The sequence below is a fragment of the Buteo buteo genome, chromosome 1 (assembly GCF_964188355.1).
Source record: "Buteo buteo chromosome 1, bButBut1.hap1.1, whole genome shotgun sequence".
Classification (NCBI taxonomy): Eukaryota; Metazoa; Chordata; class Aves; order Accipitriformes; family Accipitridae; genus Buteo; species Buteo buteo.
This window is the reverse complement of record NC_134171.1, coordinates 4667749-4687201: the sequence shown is the minus strand read 5'-3', so window position 1 is coordinate 4687201 and position 19453 is coordinate 4667749. Positions and strand designations below refer to the sequence as shown.

The following is a 19453-nucleotide window of genomic DNA, read 5'->3' as shown; positions in this document are numbered from 1 at the left end:
CCCCCACCTGTGGGCTGACATCCCAGCCTGGGCTCCGACCATCCCTATCCCCACGGAGGTCCCCGATGCCCAGGGCTGGGGCTGCCCCCAGGGAGCCACTGGACCTTGCTCTTTAGGACTCCAAGCTAAAGATAGCAGTAAAACTTCACAGTGCCCCAACAAGCAAACGAAAAAATTAAATCCTGAAGCTCTGGTTTACTCCTGCACACAATTAACATCCACTAAAATCTATGAGTTTTCTGTCTGGTCCAGGCAAGCCCCGTAGATGCTGGGGGTTTATAGTTTTCATCTTGGATTTATAAGAAAGTCGGCAAGTGAGAGTCAAGTTTTTATTTTGGTTTTAAAGGAAAATAAAAGTACCCAATTTTAAAAAGACATTAGCCAATACGTCACTCCCTAATACTGCTGTCAGAGATAAGAATCTAGCCTCTACCAAGTACTTAGCTATAAAAGCAGTGGGGTACTCAAGCGCAGGCAAGAAAGCACTAAAACACTAACCCCCCCTCACCCCATATATTCCAAAGGCTGTAAATTAAAACAACAAACAAATAAAACTTTAAGGTGAAACCAGTTATTAAAGTAAGGTTTGCACAGTTTCAATTTCTCAGAACCTACCAATATCGTTTTCATTAAAGATTAATTTTCTCCCCCCCAAAAAACCCCATTAGCAAGGTGTTTCTCTTTCCAAAACAGTGTATCCATATTTCTACACTGTGGATCAAGCCCAGTACTCATATAACAGTACAAAATCCCTGGAAAAAGAATCTTAAGAGAGGCTTTCCTTTCCTGAACTGATAGTTAAAAGTAAATAATAAGAGAAAGGTAATGTGCTTATTTCCCTTCCATTGCCATTTAGCTAAATTTTCACCAGCTTTCAAAAGCATTTAATTGAAAAATGAATAAAGGTGAATTAAAAAAAAAGAGGGAACGAAGATGAAAACGATAAGGTGTTCATCATTGTGTTTCTCACAGAGATTTTAATATGTGCATCTGTGGGTGGAGCCTGACTCCAAATAAATCACTCTGGTCGTTCTTAAGTGTTTGATAAAATCTGCACCGGATCTCAAGGTGATGAATAGAAAGAATATATAAATATCTGTATGTATTCATAGATACCCATACCTTTATATCCATAGCTACACGGATGCATACGTAGATGGAGACCTGTTCTGGGTGAGAGGCCAGGGTATAAGTGGGCAGGGCACAGAATGGTGGTCTAAATACCATTTTAAACAGTTTATTCTAGGGTGACAAAATGAGTCAGTAAATTCTACCTTTTTTAATCAACAGTCACAGGGAAATAATAATCAATGCCTTTGTAAATGGTCTGAAAAGCTGCAGATAGAATTGTGCTGTAATATTAATTATCCACATTCGTGTCTGGCATAAATCATTTTAGCTTCATTGGCTCCATTGAATTTGGACCCATTCCGTCTTCTGAACTTCTGTTGCACAATTTGTACATGATGTACAGTTCTTAACATTTAAAATGGATTTTTTTAAAATTTTTTTTTAATTACTCACAAGTTTACTTACATTTTACAAAACACAAAATAAGTAATAACTTTGATGTCGAGGAACAGAGACTCAGTCTTAAATATTGAATCCCAGAATTGGCAAGTTATGTTGTCAAGACGCACTTAGTCCAGAGCTTCTAGCACTTAGTTATAATTCAAATTATACCCAAAAGCACATTAAATATGGAATGTATTTACTGTGCCTATTATTGATCTATATAACTGCACTTTATAACCGTCAGTTACTCTGTTGAAAAATTATTAACAAAAAATTTTACAGAACATTAGGTCAGAAATTTTAGCTGAATAAAAAGCCTGAAGATATGTTTTGTTTTGCTTAATAAAGAAATCTTAGTGATAGGAAGAATTCTTCAAAATGTCTCCTTTACCAAAAGGAGAATTTAACACAAGAGTGCAACAAAATATTTACCATATCAAACTGAACAGATTATTTTCTTTCTATGAACTCATAATATTAGTTCATAGACTTTTTCAAATAAGCCAAATTTACAGTACTTGTTCCATTGATCTCTTGTTGGGTAGTAAAAAAATAGAGGGACTCATAAAAACAATTTTCAGACCCACTTTTGCTTCTCGCACCTAAAAAATATATGACACAAATAGAATCACTAAACTTTGAGGGGAAAAAAAGAAGCAAACCTTATTGCATTGTCTTCAAGCTGTACATGGCCAAAACCTGACACTCTGGGTTCAGCCAAATGTAAAGTGAACATGAATGTTGGACAGGAGAGAGCTCTGTAGAGCCAAACGGAGCGTGTCCCATAACCTGAAGTTCATGTTACTGATTTCTGATCACTCCCCAAAAACGTCTCTCTGCAGCTCACACACAGAGTCTGTGAAAGTTAGCTTCTGCGGGTTGGTGTGAATCTACACACGTTGTGGGTGTTCAAGGCATAACCTTCTAGTCATAATCACAAGAATCCACACTTCAGCTATAATTTCCAATAAATTATAATGAAAGGTCAGAAAAAGAAGAAATTCTTGATTTTGGTCCTTGGGATTTATGTGGGCAAATAGGGCTTGGGGTCCCTATCAGGGCTAAAAGATAAAAAGCTGGGGACAACAATAACACAACAAGTAATATTAAATCATCCCAACATTGTTTTTAGCTCATTTTGCTGATTTCTGTTCTCAAAGCTAACACAGAGGCTGCCAGAGCTACAACAGTTTTTGCTTTTCTATCTTATAGGGAGATGCCTGGTTGTTTTGTCCGAATGTTACATCTGCTGTGTCCTGAACTGGTGCATTCCTTTTTGTTCATTCTAAAATAATCTTGATGATTTTAAAACCCAGGTGAGCAAGTGCAGTCAGATAGGGGAGAATCAGCTCAGACATTTTCAGACATCGACACTACGTGCATCTATATCCTTGCTGGTCCCTTGTACGGTGAGTGGAGACCCAGTCCGTAAAGCTGATGAAATTCAAAGCATGATTCATCTGCACAAATGCAGACCACTGCTTTAAGATGAGAGCACTTGAGAGTACTGCCTGCACTGAACAATTCAGATGCACATAGCAACAGATAATAGTGAGTACAAAGGAGACTAAAATGACCAGCTTAGATGTAATCACCCACACTTAGATGAATCCAACCCCTGCTCTGTGAAGGCAAAAACAGGTTAAAAAAAAAAAAAAAAAATCAGTATTTTTTCCCAGTCTACCCATCTGGCAGATTTTTATATTTTCATATAATCTATTTATTTTATATAATCTATAGATCTAGCAGACTTTCATATTTTTTTCAATCAGGTAATATATTTTCAGTTGCTCAAACATACTGTCAAAGAAAAATTGTTTTGTTTAGAAACACAACTTCAGTCACCAACAAGGACATTCACCTGCACAAACCACAGAGTAATGTTTGTAATGATTTTCTAGAGACGCATAATACAGAATCAACCGACCCAGAAAGAACTGAGGAAAAGGCTGTGTATCATTTACTCAAATCATTGAAACTCTGATGAAGCAAAATAGCCTTGATGGGTTACTGAATCCCTTGTCTTATATAGCTCTTGTCAATATGACTTCTGCAGTAGCATTGAGGAGAGAATAAAAAAAAAGAAGTCATAGTCATTAATTTTTTTGTTTATATCTTCTTTTCAAGCACAGGTTCCCCTCTGAGTTACAGATTTCAGAGAACTAACTGAAAGTTTTAAGTGATTCAGTATTGAACAATACTTCAAGCAAGCTTACCAGTTTCAGAGAGCAGCTTGGTAGCTTCCAGTACCTTCTCAGTATAAACTCCAGTTTCATAGTTTTCCATCTCTGCATTGATGATGTGAATAACTCTGGCTGCACGGCCCCGGATGGCACCTGCAGTTCTGTCCAGCGTATCGACATCCCCCTCTTGGAGAGCAATCACACACTTATTCACATCTTCCAGAATATGGTTTTCTGGAACGTAGGAAAAAAATTAAGGCTCATTTCATTTCGTTCTTCCTCATAGCAAAGCTTACTGATTTTGGTAAACAGCAAATGTCAGTATGTTGAAAAATTGATATCTGTCCTTATCCAGGTCTGCAAAACAAATACCATTCTGTGATGCTATGCCACATAACAGTAAAAAACCCGAGTGTGATATTTATCTTTAAAAGGGACTGGGCTAAGTCCTCTCACCTATAATGCGAGTACCAACCTGTAATTCTTTGAAAACAGTCACATTAATTTCAAACATCACACTGAATTTTATTATAATGAAAGCGTAATGAAAATCAATGCAAAAAGGAAACTAGTCAAATATTATGCAGATGCTCTAATAAACAGTTGGGCAATTTTCTGAAGATGAATTTACACTTTCCCATAAACGTTTAATATGTTTGGTTCATTTGTGCCTAAATAAATTAGAAAAGAAAATAAATCATTTTGAAAAGACAACAGCAAATGGCTTTCTAGATGGCAGGGAGCCTGTGCACGAGCAGTTGATCTCCTTTACTCCATCTATGCCAGAGATTAAGCTGTGAATTTTTCATGACGCACTGTATAATCATATGTGACTGTGCATTTTCTGAAGTAAGAGTTGACAACAGTGAGTCTTCTCAGATGATGTAATATCAAGTAGCTTTATTGAAATCTTCTGAGCTGCATTGGGTTTTTTGGGCTCCGAATCAGGCCATCTACTCTCACATGCTGCAGTATCACAGTTTATGTAGTATTATCCCATACAGATAATGTGAAAGGATGAAGCAGATTTTGACTAGGACGAAGCAGATTTTGACTAGGTCAGACATTATTTCCCTGCAGCCAGTACAGTGAAAAAATCATTTCAGTAATAAAACTATGACTGAATTTCATATTTGAGCAAACTCTGAGAAGCTCAGTGACTCTAAACAACAACTTTTCTGCCACAGACACCACTAAACTGAATATGAAATGCTGTTCTTCGTAGTTGTAATAAATAAAACAGAATCAATCAGTTCACCAACTGCTTTTTGTTAATTATCGTTGGTCACAAAAATAGAATGACACACTAATCTTTGCTCTTAAATATCCCAAGGTTGGATCATTTGAGGGTTTCAGAAATGTTTTACATGATGTCGAATTTTAAACTGTAACAACTCTGAATGAAAACTGAAAGTCCCCTGAGCTGTAAATCAGAGCAACTTGCAAGGCAAAATTCTTTGTTTAAAAAACTCTCTATCCACAATTAAAAACCGTTGCTTTGCTAAAATATTTCTACACTATTTCCTCCTCACCATTACCAATTTTTTTACCATGGCATAGCCAAATTTTGCCCAATAAGAAGTGCTATATGGATTTGAAGAGACTGCTTTTGGAATATAAAGTAACTGATTAAAATTATGGTCAGCCTTCTTTTGGTAGCCACTGTATTAATAAAACATGCCATCAAATGTGACACTCAATATGAAGAGGAGGAGGTGTCATTTCATGAGATACATTTAACCAGACACTAGTTTAACATCCAAAAATAAAACTGTCCTGTGTAAGCTGAGGCTCCCAAGCTTACAGCTAGCAGCAACAGGCTTTCTGTATACATAAGATGGTTTCTCATTTTAAATAGGGATGTCTGTGGACAGTATTAGAAAAAAAATCTGAACCCAACTGAAATATTACTTCTCAGCTGCCTTGGAAAGTTTGGATCTAAGTCAAGACTATGTTAGAAGAAAATATGATTTGAGACAAAAAATAAAAACATCGTCCATTTAAATAACTTCTGGTTTTATGGGTACAAGTGCTTGAAGTGAACAAAGTCCTCAAACAAATAGCCAAATAGCCATTTAAGCAAGTTTGCCATCTCTTTTGCTTGTGGACTGGTTCTGCAGTTTACAGTTTGGTCTGCCCTTTCATTGTAGAACTAAGTCTGTTGAAGTGTTTGCCAGCTTCAAATCTCAAATAAAAATCTATGTGCTACCAGGTTCTGAAGTACCCTTTTGTTCTGAGAGTTCATTTTCTTGTCATGGCTTGCAGTAAACATTCTAGCAGTGGTGTTGAACAGTGGAGTGTAATTATACTAAACCAAACCATTTCCCTGTTACTAAAAATAGCTGGATACAACCAACCAAAATAAAGGGGAGGACGAAAAAGGAAATGAAAGATTTTTTTAAAGGATAAATCCTTTTTTTTTTTCCCTCCAAAATTCTTAAACTTTTATTGGGAAATTTAAGAAATGCCAGGGAAAAGACTGTAGAATGAAACATATAATTAAGGCCAAGCTATCTCCTGAAGTTTGGCTCTTCTGTGACATTAGACTAAGCTAAGCACACTTGGCACACTCTATGTCCTTATTCACAACAATGAAATTCACCTCTTTCAATCCATGACAGGAAAACGAGTTTTCTGCAGCAGACAATTAACCCACACATGCAGCACTTGGCAATTACGGTATTCATTGTGTATGACTAGATTATAACAATACACTCTGCCACAAGTTGTAGCACTTTACAAGGAGGCTAGAGAAAAGACTGTGACCCAAAAAGTCAATGTCCTTCTCTTCTCCATCCCTTCTTTATGTAAGGACTAAGATATATAAAGGCCGTTTGCAGAATAACTTGCTTTGCTTTGTAATCCTTCCTAGCGAGGTCAGAGAAGTGCAAAGATTTACTATTTCTTGTACTACTTTACTACTTCTTTCTGTTTGGTCGCATTGCTACACCAATAACTCTGGGACCCAGAAGTGCTTCCCAGCTCTCTGGAAATGTACACGCTGGTCCTGACAACATACCTAGAAGGGACTCATATGCAACATCTGCCTATTTCCCTTCTTCCTATCCCTCTTAGGGGCCTGGTAACCCAGTATGATGATCAGGGGGGCCAGGACTGGGTGGTACATCTGCCCCACTGTTTAGACACGGCTTATCTGAGCAAAGCTACAAAATAAAGTAAGGAAAGTTCATCTTTCCTCCTCTTGCCTACAACTGCACAAGGACTCTAACAATTTTTACAAATACTGTCAGCCTGTCACAGGTCTGGAATAGATTTTTAAAAGGTGGCCAAAATCCTAGTTTTTTGCCTGAGTTGAAACAAAACTTCTCCAGAAATAGAAGCAGAAATAGGATGTTGTCTTCTGGGAGACGAAAAGCTAACCATTGCTACCAGGGATTAATTGGCATGTGGCTTGGTGGCTCCTACTGAGTGTAGAAGATCAGCATTCCAGTAGGGGTGGACTAATGGGCTAATGATGCTTTAGTAATTATAGCTTTTCTCTGCTCCAACCCATTACTTTAATTTCAGAGTATATTTTTAGAAGAGCCCCTTGATCCCAGTACCTGAAACAGAGAGGAAATCGTCCACTGAAGTAATGTCATCAACAGCTTCAGTGAGAACTCGCACTTGTTTCTCCCACTGATCTTTAAAGACGTCCATGTTGTCCTGTGCTACTTTGCTCTGGGGTCTGGCAGCCAACGTGAGCGCAGCATTTATTACCTGGTTTTCAAAATCATTTGTTAGGAGGAGTGGCAAATTTATTTTCATGAGGGAAAGAACAAATAGATTCCGGACGGTGTTAAAAATACAGCATTACACCCCATTCAATATGCAGATCTGAAGATATAAAGGTATTTTTCACAGTTTGTGGAAAGCAAGCAACAAAGTAATGACAAAGGCAAGGCTATAATCTTCATCTAGGCTGTTTTCCCTGTCTCAGCTAACTGATGCTTTTTAATGCCAGAAAAGTCTCGAGTACTTTTTAGCAGGAATCTTACTTACCTGTGGGCACAGACTATCAATCTGTGTTGCTGCCATACGGACTAACTTCACACCTTCTTCATTATTTGAGATTGAACAGGCCAAATTTGCAACCTGCAATGAAAGCAGCAGAATGAGAATCAAGTTTTAGGCAAGCAGGCCATTTTATACCTTTCTCTCTTCTTACTGAGGCTTGCCTAGAATGAAAGAATTGTATACAGGAGGAATGATACAGCATCTTCTGTGCTGTTGAACAAAAACCCATGTAGATTATTTCCTTACTAGCAAACTGAACTAGCCATCTTCATTAGATTTTTCTCAAAATCTTCCCTCACTGTCAAGTGTTTCAAATCCTCCTCTATAGCTTGAAAATAATCTCCCGAGAAGCCATATAGAGAATGTAGAGCATCCAGACAATTATCTATACATTTCCTTTCCTCACAGTTTCTTTTTCCTTTTATTAACCATGTCCATTACGAATCCTAGTAATCAGGCTCATCCATATACTCTGAGCTTTGCAAAACGAAGAATCTTTGATGTCCTAACACATGGAATTGGGCTTTTCCACCTATAAACAAAACTCTGATACCTTCACTGATACTGGGAAGTTACGTATTTCTCAAGTATCTTAACTGTGTCAGATTCTGATGGGTTTATGCATGTTAAAATTGTTTTAATTCTCAGGTGGACCTCTTTACTTCTATGTGATTGTCTGCCCTAGAGTAAAATGTCCATTAGCAAGAGTATCATAACTTGGTCATGTGAAATGTCTCTGTTGAAAGCCTCATTCCGTAACTTACGCCTGAAAATCTCATTCAAAGATGAAGGTATCTATACGTGCTTGTTTTGGCACAACTTTGGGAAGTCTGAATCTCACAAGACTGAAGGTTGTTAGGATAAGATGAAGATAGGGGAGACATAGAGAGACACCTGAATGAGATCTAGCAATCAGGCCATGCCTCCAGACACTGTAGAGCTTGCATGCAAGTGGCAGAGCATGTTCTCCCAGCTCATACAGCGCTTCTTAAAAAAAAATCCATTCCCAAAAGCTTTGTGCCAAGTCCATGAATCTGCCGTGGGTTTTCCAAACAGCAATTCATGTCACAGTGCACGTAATTAAACTCATCAGTGATATTTCAATCACAAAGGTACATTCTGGGACAGGGGAATACAAGATACTTTTTTTTAATCAGCCAAAAGTATGGCTCTTAATTCTAAACTACATTAAAACAAACTTAGAAAATTTTAAATAAGCTTCCTTGATATTATTCACTGTGCCTGAAGGCATAACTATCAGTTGGAAATGATTCATGAATTAGTTCAAATACCCCCATCTTTCCAATTTTCCTCCAGTCTCCCCTTGTGGTATTAATCTGTTCTCGTCTCCAGTGCACATCGCCACATTAGCCCTGGTCCATCTGTTCTGCATAGAACCTATTTCACTTCACAGTTATGTAGAACGTGGTTTGCATATATCGCAGTGCCAAAGCCCAGGGAAGAAAAGAACCTAAGGCTTCAAAGAGTCTTGCAGGCATTTCCTAGTCAAGATTTTATCATAATGTTGTGATTTTTATTTTCATTTCATGGTGAGACAAATGAGTTAGTCTGTTTGTTAACAGCCTTACAGCACTCATGTCAAAAACGTTCTCCTAAGCTGACGTCTTCCAATTAATTTACCATTTTCTGTAGTCACTTCTTTGCACACATCAAACAGACCACTTTAATCTTCATGAGAAACAAAAGCTAAGCAGGATAATAATTAGAATGCATTAACATGAGTGGAAATTACAGACCTTAAAAACTAGCAAATGATATTAAGTTCAGCAAAAGCTATCTTCCTGTATTTTAAATAAGTGGTTTTTCAGATTGCCCTTTCATTTTGTGATCATCACTATGAAAATCTGCCCTAAGGCTTCAGATGCACCATATATCTTACTTTTCCTCAGATAGCAGTGAGATATGTGACTGAAAGGGGCTGGGTGTCATGAAATGGCAATCAAACTATTAAGCAGGTCTTTGAGCTCTCTTGGAATAGATCTTCGCAGAAAAAAATCAGTGAAAATAAAACTTATTTCTTCACTGTCTCTGTTAATTACTTTTCAATAGAATCTGATAATATTTGGATATTGTGAGGTGTCCTGGTTTTCCAAGGAAGGATACAGACATAACCAGAGGAAACTTTTCCTCCTCTTTTACAAAATAATTTAGCGTTCAGAACAGTGTTTTGGATGTTACTATTAATACAGGAGTACAAATGTAATCTATGGCTGCATTAAATAAGCATCAAATGAGCATTACAGTTACCTGTTTAAAAAAAAAATAATGAAACATATCATGTATGATCCTAATCTAAATAGTTTCTGTGGTATATTTCAAGTCTTGCATAAATACAGTCCTGTATCATCAGCAGTCAGAAAGCAATACTACTTTCACAATTCAGCAGGGAGTATGCCAGCCTGTACCATGGGAAGATCTGTTTATGTCAAATAAGTATAGAGATAAGCAAATCCTACAAAGGTAGATGCAATCTGGATAAAATTGAATTTAGCACTACAAGTCAGAAACACTATAACTTTACCCAAAACTTACTTTTGAAACATGGCAAGAAATAGGCATTACTTGCTAAACCCTGCATTTCAGTGCCACCATGTAAGCATGGATCTGTGAAACTACAAGTTTTAAGTGCACTCAATCACCAGATATGACACTATTTAATTATTTTGATTGACTTTGTTATCAAATACACAATCAACTCACCATCAGTTAAGATTCTTGGCACAGCAAGGTCCATATGCATGCTCTTATTTGATAGAAACTGTGAGGTAATTCAACACGTTTTAGCCTACTATAAATTCAGCAACTTCAGATAATTTTCCTACCTAAAACTATGACCAAAAAAGCTTAGACCCAGTTCCCCCCCCGCTTAGCTGAGACATTTTGGTTAGGTGTCAAACTGATCTCTTTGGATAATGCATAAAAAGAGAAAGGCCCTTCCAGAGGCTGTTTCAGGTCTTTAGTTGACTACCTTATCCTCTAGATTTATCTAGATTATTACTTAAACTTAGATTATAGCTGGCCCTGATGATTGTTGAAAAAAGTATTACTGATATAAAAGATTTAAATGGTGCATTATAACTTGTTTTGCATGTGCATATTTCATACCACAGGTATTGTGAAGAACTCAGACTCTTCAAGGTTGGGAATTCGTTTAATACGCCACTCCTGAGTTGAATGGAGCAGATAGCTTGGAAAGAAAATAAAAAGGCTGTATGTTATCATAGCTGCCAATTTGCCAAAACTTTGATTTGACAGCCTTTACTGTTATGCTTAAAGTGCTCTGTCTCCACCAAAGCATTGAAGAGGAGATTTCATGACAGGCTGTGGAAGTAGCCAGGTAATTAATTATTTTTTTTTTTTTTATTTTATTTTATTCTGTTTACTAAGTTCCTTGAGCATACTGAACTCACTGATTGCCTACACAGAACTTAAGTTTGTATTAAGATCAATGTGAACTGTCTGAAGAGTATTTATATGAATGAATACATTTTAAATACCAAAATCAATGAACTGTGAATCATCCTCAAAACGCGTGGGGAACTAATAACAGTGAAACTGCTGTGTAGATAAACATTATTGTCCAGAATTTTAGTCTGCTAAGCTACTCTTATACCATCAAAACAATTGCTAAACACCTTATATCTGTCCTGCAAGAGCACAGAAATTAATGAGCAAGAAAATAAACACTCCAGCTCCAGTGATGCTATATTTTTCTGAAACCATCAAAACCACTGAACTAATCCTAGAACTGGGGAGGTGAAAAAGTGCATACCAACTCCTTCATACGAATTTTCTACCACTGACACTGATAGCTCAAGACGCCATTCTGCACCTTGCTAAGTACCTATCTTTAATCATGCAAATAGCTCCATTAGTTTCAATTATTCAAAATGTATGCAGGATCAGTCCCAATAAAATGTATTTATTTGCATGTATTTGGTCATATTTCAGTCTCGAGCAGCTTTCTGCTGTATATCAGAGGGCGGTGGGGAAGAACTTTGTTTCTAACGCAAATTTTTATTACCATTGTTGAAAGGACATACCAAGGAGAAGGATTTATCTCAAGATTTATTTATATGGCAGCTGGAAGTATAAATACTGTATGGATAGGCAATGCCTACCCTAGTTTTTCGCTAGGCAGCAACTGAAGCGTGGATTAGCATTTTTTCATTGCTTTTACCATGCATACTACTTAGGACAGGAAAACTTCATTTCTGCCATAAAATTGAACTCCGAGTTACAAAAGTAATCAAGGATCTTTCATACCAATTTACTTTATTTTCATGCTAATGAAAATCAGGTGTAGTTACATTTCATTATGTTTTTAAACTAAAATATTTCCAATTTTGACTTGAGCTTTTTGTATTATTAAAGGTAACTATGACTATCAAAATGTATTGTCCTCTGGTTCAAACTTAAATTCAAAGATTTAACATGGCCACTCTGAATTTAATGTAAGTGAAAAGGTCCAAAACGAAATCCATCACTTAGAGCAAAACCATAAAAAATGGAGCAGTATACACTATAGCAAAGTAGAAATATCAACACAAAGGCTGAAGAATATTGCAGCTAATGTATGTATTATGTTTTTTAATTTTTTGTTTTATTCTTTTCTTCTACCATAGATTGCTTGGAAGAAATGATACAAAAAAAGCTCTATTCAGCTTCCCCAACCATTTAACCATTCTAAGGTAGAGAATGCAATTTATTTATATCTTAGTTTAGTGTATTCTTTGTAAATATGGGGGTTTTTAACTTTTGTTATATATGTCTTTCCTAGTCATGTAATTTTTTTTTTCACTGTAACTAACTGATGGAAATATTAGGAAGAAGAAAGTTTACAGCAAGTTATTCTTTTTTTAGGGAAATATAGAACAACTTAAACCCAAGACACTGTCAAACTTACCTGTCTACACCACATACTTGAGAAACTGAAACTTTTGGTGTTATTCAGCTTGAGTTGAAAGTGGTTTAAATCAGTCTTCTGTAACATTCACAGTGGACTAAAGCCAAGCAAATAATCTGTTACCATATTTCAGCTGATGAGTGGTAACTTGCTGAACTGTGGTATCTTAACTATTTTTAATTATTTACCCATCCACTCAGTAATTTATCCAGATATTGTTACAACCTCTGAATCCTTCAAAATTTTGACATATATTAATGTTGGTTCTGCTGTAGGCAGCCCAGTGATATTCATGCAGCCACAAATAAGAGATTTTTAATAAAGGAGAGCACAGAGTTGAAGCTAAGTTACCCAAGATCTTCAGCTTGTTTATCCTCACTCTATTCACTCAAGCATTATATTAAGAGCAAAACTCTATTTATCACTAGACGGGATGTTTTTGCACATACACAAACAAGTGCCAAAAATCAAAATGTCACTGAGAGTACATATTGCAGCAGATTCCTCTTCCTCTTCATGCACTGCAGTGCCAATTTGTACTACCATGAAAATACTAGACTGTGGTCTCTTTCTCAGTACCTGTTCCATATGGCATGGGGGAAACCTCATACTGGCTAGCATTGCCAATTGTCTCTCATTTATATTAGCCAGTCACGTAGTCTTATCTAAGCAAGAGATGTATTTTTACATGTTGTTCACATGTACATACATTCACATGTATTAAAAAAATCTAACTGCATGCACAGCAGTAAAAAACAGATTTCTTCCGTAAATTACTACCAGTCTGATTTACTGAGTTTGGCATTTGCTCTGAAAATTTTTTAATACCAAACCCTGCACATATTTAATATAAACTGCCCAGACATTTACAATACTCTGTACATATCTAAGCACGCCGGTAACGGCAGGACATTAGAGAGATATAGAGAATTTTAAGCACAACAGTTGAATGTTTTATTTCATGTCTTATATGCTGCCCACTGAACCTAGGAAAAACTCTTTTCACTTCTCAAAAGGTCAACAGCATATTCACTCATACTTACTCCAGGAATAAGGCTTTTCCACTCACTCAAACTCCCTTCAGACTTCCTCCATATCAGATTTAGTTGAAAGAGCTTTAAGAGATTTCTGCTTTTGGTACAGTTCAAAGTAACTCTGACTTGAATAAATTCAGTGGGTTTTGGACTGAGATTTTTGAAAGAAACTTAAGAGTGTTAAGAAGCCTCATGTGTACTGAAAGCTCAACTCAAAACGCAAAAAAATCCTAGCTTCGGGCAATTTCAGTGAAGTGTTGTTAATGGAATCTGAATTTCCTCCATTTTCTAGGATCATTCTGGTACACGCCATGATTATTGCCTATAGAATGGAAGTGAGATAAAAAATGAAACATCTTGAAAAATCTTTCTACTTTACTATTTTCATAACTGAAAAAGAAATACATTGGTTCATGTTCAGTTATAGAGCTGCCAGTAAAGAATACAAGGAAAAGGTATTGTATTGTGTCTGATCATTTACTCTTAATATTAGACAATAATAATGATTTTAGCTATGAATAAAAAATATATTCACTAGGAATAAATACTGACTATTCTTTTTTTTTTTCCTTTCTCTTTTTAGATGGAATTTGACCATACAACTCTTTCTTCCTGAAACTTTCCACACCACACTGATGAGCCCCAACTGTGATAAATGAGCCTGATTGCAAGCACAAGGAATAATACCCTGCTGTGGTCCAAAGACCTACTAAAACAAGAGGGCTACAATGCTAACATGCATCTGCGATTTTAGACCAACTTTCTAGGTCATTGCGATTTCACAGCAGGATCAGCCCAAGAATTCTCTATGGAAAACAGGGGAAAACAATTAATTACAGAAAAGGCAGGTGATTGTTTCAGAGCATTCTTCCAATTTACACCAGAGGAAAAATAATTCTGGAAACCTCTAAAGTTTCATTTGTAAAATTATTCAAGCAATGCTGTTGGGCACTTAGAGCAGAGCACTGCCCAGAACTATCAACCTGCACCCTCAGCTAGAACAAACAGGCTCAGAGCTGTTCCCGTTACCGTACATGAAGACCTGATCCCACAATTAAAACTTTAGGCATACATCTGTTAGGGGTTCTCTGTTCCACAATATCTCTAAATAGCTTGAAATTCAATGACTTTAGAAAAGTGGGTGTGGATGTTAATTCCCAGAGCTGAAATCAATAGAAATGCTTTCTGCTTTGACAGAAAACTCCCTTAGGAATTAGAGATGATCCCGCCTTGTTTTCATAAGACTGTATTTCTGAGGCATTCGGCTGGAATACAATTAATTGATAGTAGTAGTGGGGAACCCATATGCCTCCTGGCTGGCCAGCAGGGAGGGAGATGAGGACAGCAGAAAAGGGCTTCTCTCCCCAGGCTGCAGGTGGAGATCTGCTCCCCCGTGGAGCTCCCTGGGCTGCAGGGGGACAGCCTGCCTCACCAGGGTCTTCATCCCCACGGGCTGCAGGGGAATCTCTGCTCTGGCGCCTGGAGCATCTCCTCCCCTCCTGCTGCACTGACCTGGGGGGCTGCAGGGCTGGGGCTCTCATATGTTCTCACTCCTCTCCCCGGCTGCTCTTGTGCAGAATTTTTTTCCCTTCTTAAATCTGTTGTCCCAGAGGCACTACAACCATCGCTGATGGGCTTAGCCTTAGCCAGCGGCAGGTCCGTCTTGGAGCCGGCCGGTGTTGGCTCTGTCGGACATGGGGGAAGCTTCTAGCAGCTTCTCACAGAAGCCACCCCTGTAGCCCCCCCGCTACCAAAACCTTGCCATGCAAACCCAACACAGGCACTCGGCTTCAGCTATATGTGATCTCTCCCTTCAATGATTTGCTCACTACATTGATGTAATTTCTGAATTGTCTCTGTATACACGCGCATCCATTGCTGAAGAAATAAACAGCAAACAGCTGTAGTAAACCAAGAAGAGCAGGACTTAGTCTCAAGAACACAGTTAAGACCAGATTCTTACTTTAATTTTAACTGGCCTTGAGCAATATAGCATTGCACTGATGAAATGCAACAAGAGTTTGTCCTACAAGAAAGCAGCTTATAAACTGTAGGGAATCTGTTCTCTGTTGTCCATCTATTCAGGTGGGCCATGAAGCAGATATCCTGTTCTAAACCACATAGCTAACACGCCTACTGAGTCTAGGTAGTAGAGCTGGAATTGATTAATTTGATTTACTGATTTTCTGAGTTACAGGTCTAAATGCATTTTACATTGCAATGGTATACATTTATTTTCTTCCTTTCATGGAAAGCAAATGTAAAATGCCCAACTACAAGAATTCCTTCTGTATAGACCCATCTCAGTGCTCTTTTACATCCCTTAGCAGGATCAAGTTACTTTTCTATTTAACTTGACAATAGGTAAAGGCCTTCTTACACCATTCTTCTCTACCTGGTCTATTCATACTGAAAAAACAGTGAACAAAATATAGAGGCACATCAAAACCTATAGCAATATCTTTGAAATGTCAGACCACAGAACCTTCAACAACAGTAACTGTTATGCTCCAAAGCACGCAAAATGTCCAAAAGAACTTCTGGTTTTCATATACCAACAAGGGAGGAAGAAATTCAGGGTGTTTGTGTATTAATCCTTTCTGGTCAATCTGCAATCAAGGCCATTGCTATTAAAACTCAGAATGAATTATGAACAATGTATACTGAAATACTCAAGGGGTGAGAGGGCAGTTGGCGTCCTATGGAAACAAGATTTACAAGACTGTGATGTGTATGATTTGATCCCATAAAGCAATTTTGACAACATACCCCTAGCAGTGCTATAATTAATAGATATTAATAGCAAGTAGTTACTAAAGCAATCCATCTATCTAATAACAGTCCACTATTTTGGCAAACTATTCAGTGACCCTAGAAGAGGGATGCATGTTTGACTAGGCTGTGATAATTAAACATTAGTTATATTATCAGGAAGCTATATTTTGAACAGCTGTTGAAGAAAACCAAGCAATTGTGGTAGGTATTCAAAAAGTTCATGTTAGTAACAGAAGCTTTGAAGGTATTAACACAGTGTGTTATCAGACACCCCAGGGTATAAACAAACCACAAATTATAATTACTGATCCCTAAAGAAACATAATTTGTGAGTTAGATAGAACCAATTCTAGTAAGCTGACCAATGTGGATGGAGCTGAGCTTGGCAAGAGACACAAAGAATAATAAGAAGGGCTTCTACAGGTACGTCAGCCAGAAAAGGAAGGTCAAAGAAACTGTACCCTCCTGACGAGCAAGATTGGACAACTGGTAACAACGGACAAGGAGAAGGCTGAGGTAGTCAACAACTTTTTTGCCTCAGACTTCATTGGCAACCTCTCTTCCCACACCTCTTGAGTGGACAGACTGCAAGGCAGGGACTGGGGGAGCAAAGTCCCTCCCGCTGTAAGAGAAGATCAGGTTTGTGACCACCTGAGGAACCTGAACATACAGAATTCTATGGGACTTGATGAGATGCATCCCAGAGTCCTGAGGGAATTGGCCAAGCCACTCTCCAGGATATTTGAAAAGTCATGACAGTCAGGTGAAGTCCCTGGTGACTGGAGAAAGGGAAACTTTGCATCCATTTTTAAAAAGGGTAGAAAGGAGGACCCCTTGAACTACCGACCTGTCAGCCTCACCTCACTGCCTGGGAAGATCGTGGAACAGATCCTCCTAGAATCTATGCTAAGGCACATGGAGGACAGGGAGGTGATTCAAGACAGCCAGCGTGCCTTCAACAAGGGCAAGTCCTGCCTGACCAACCTAGTGGCCTTCTGTGATGGAGTGATTACACCAGCAGAAAAGGGAAGAGCTACAGATATCATCTATCTGGACTTTAAGGCCTTTGACACAGTCCCCCACAACATCCTTCTCTCTAAGTTGGAGAGAGATGGATTTGATGAGTGGACTGTTCAGTGGAGGAGGAATTGGGTGGATGGTTGCATCCAGTGGGTAGTGGTCAACGGCTCAGTGTCTAGATGGAGACTGGTGACAAGTGGTGTCCCCCAGGGGTCTGTACTGGGACCAGCACTGTTCAAAATCTTCATCAATGACATAGACAGCGGGATCGAGTGCACCCTCAGCAAGTTTGCAGATGACACCAAGCTGAGCAGTGCAGTAGACACACCTGAGGGACGGGATGCCATCCAGAGAGACCTGGACAAGCTGGAGAAGTGGGCCCATGTGAACCTCATCAGGTTCAACAAGGCCAAGTGCAAGGTCCTGCACGTGGGTCGGGGCAACCCCCAGTTTCGATACAGACTGGGGGATGAAGGGATTGAGAGCAGCCCTGCCGAGAAGGACTGGGGCATACTGGGGGATGAAAAGCTGGACGTGACCAGGCAATGTGCGCTCACAGCCCAGAAAGCCAACCCTGTCCTGGGCTACATCAAAAGCAGGGTGGCCAGCAGGTCGAGGGAGGGGATTTTCCCCTCTGCTCTGCTCTGGTGAGACCCACCTGCAGTACTGCCTCCAGCTCTGGGGTCCTCAGCACAGGAGAGACATGGACCTGCTGGAGCGGGTCTAGAGGAGGGACGCAAAAATCATCCGAGGACTCGAACACCTCTGCTATAAGGACAGGCTGAGAGAGTTGGGGTTGTTCAGCCTGGAGAAGAGAAGGTTCCAGGGAGACCTTACTGCAGCCTTTCAATACTTAAAAAAAGGACCTATAAGAAAGATGGGGACAGACTTTTTAGGAGGGCCTATAGTGATAGGACAAGAGGTAATGGTTTTAAACTAAAAGAAGGTAGATTCAGACTAGATACAAGGAAGAAATGTTCTACAATGAGGGTGGTGAGGCACTGGCACAGGTTGCCCACAGAGGTGGTCGATGCCCCATCCCTGGGAACATTCCAGGTCAGGCTGGACGGGGCTCAGAGCAACCTGATCGAGTTGAAGATGTCCTTGCTCATTGCTGGGGCTTGGACTAGATGACCTTTAAAGGTCCCTTTGAACCCAAACCATTCTATGAATTTTAGGGCTGAAGTTGTGCTGATAAAGAAAGAATTGCATAACAATGTATTACAGTTGCTAGTGATTGATAACACAGGTGGGAACATCTTTAAATTCTATGTAAGCATACAACAATAGCAACTTGTTCACATGAAAACTTGAAAATTGGGCATGCAGCACTAGTCAGTTTGCTGACAAATACCTACAGTTTTTCCTCCAGTCCTTATGATGGTGTACCACATTTCTACTTTTGTAATGTCTCCAGTTTCCATCTGTGTCCCTATTCTTTCATCTCCATTAATTTCCTTATCTTATCTTCAAAGCCTCCTTCCATGTTTCCTATCTATTTCTCCTTTGATGGCTGGACAAATGCAGCACAAGCTATGGCTGAATAAGTGATTGTGCTGACCAGCTCTTCCAGGCTGTCAAGTGGGCCAAATAAAGCAAAAAGCTGAATTCTCCCTCAGTGGGACACTCATCTTGACACAGATGTAGACTTTCATGTAATTTAGAGGATGACCAGAATGCTGGTCACAAATCTTAACCTCGCCTCAAAGGCAGGGCCATTGATGAAGCACTAGTACTAGAGGTATATTTCCCTTTAATGATAATAAAGTAATATTTACATAGATAGCAGTACAGGATGGCAGACTGACTGTTAAACCATGACGGTATTGCACAAGAAGGAATATTGCTAGTGTGAAAGAAATCTGAGAATATCATGGTAGAGGGCACGTAGAATGCAATTTTTTTTTTCTTTTTAAGAAAACAAGAATTTTTATCTCCCTTGCTCATAGACAAAACCTTGTAAAATACTACGATCGCCTTCA

General features: G+C 38.7%; 1 protein-coding gene across 3 annotated transcripts in view; it reads right to left on the bottom strand.

Moving 5' to 3' along the window:
• The window catches only part of CTNNA2 (catenin alpha 2), a 559270-nt gene that overhangs the window by 60653 nt on the left and 479164 nt on the right, over positions 1-19453 (bottom strand). For all 3 annotated transcript variants that reach the window (XM_075047974.1, XM_075048065.1, XM_075047894.1), the window contains exons 10-12: positions 7701-7793; positions 7262-7418; positions 3732-3932 (exon numbers count right to left, since the gene is read on the bottom strand). In XM_075047974.1, the coding sequence (XP_074904075.1) occupies positions 3732-3932; positions 7262-7418; positions 7701-7793 (451 nt within the window). The remainder of the gene's footprint in view (positions 1-3731; positions 3933-7261; positions 7419-7700; positions 7794-19453) is intronic.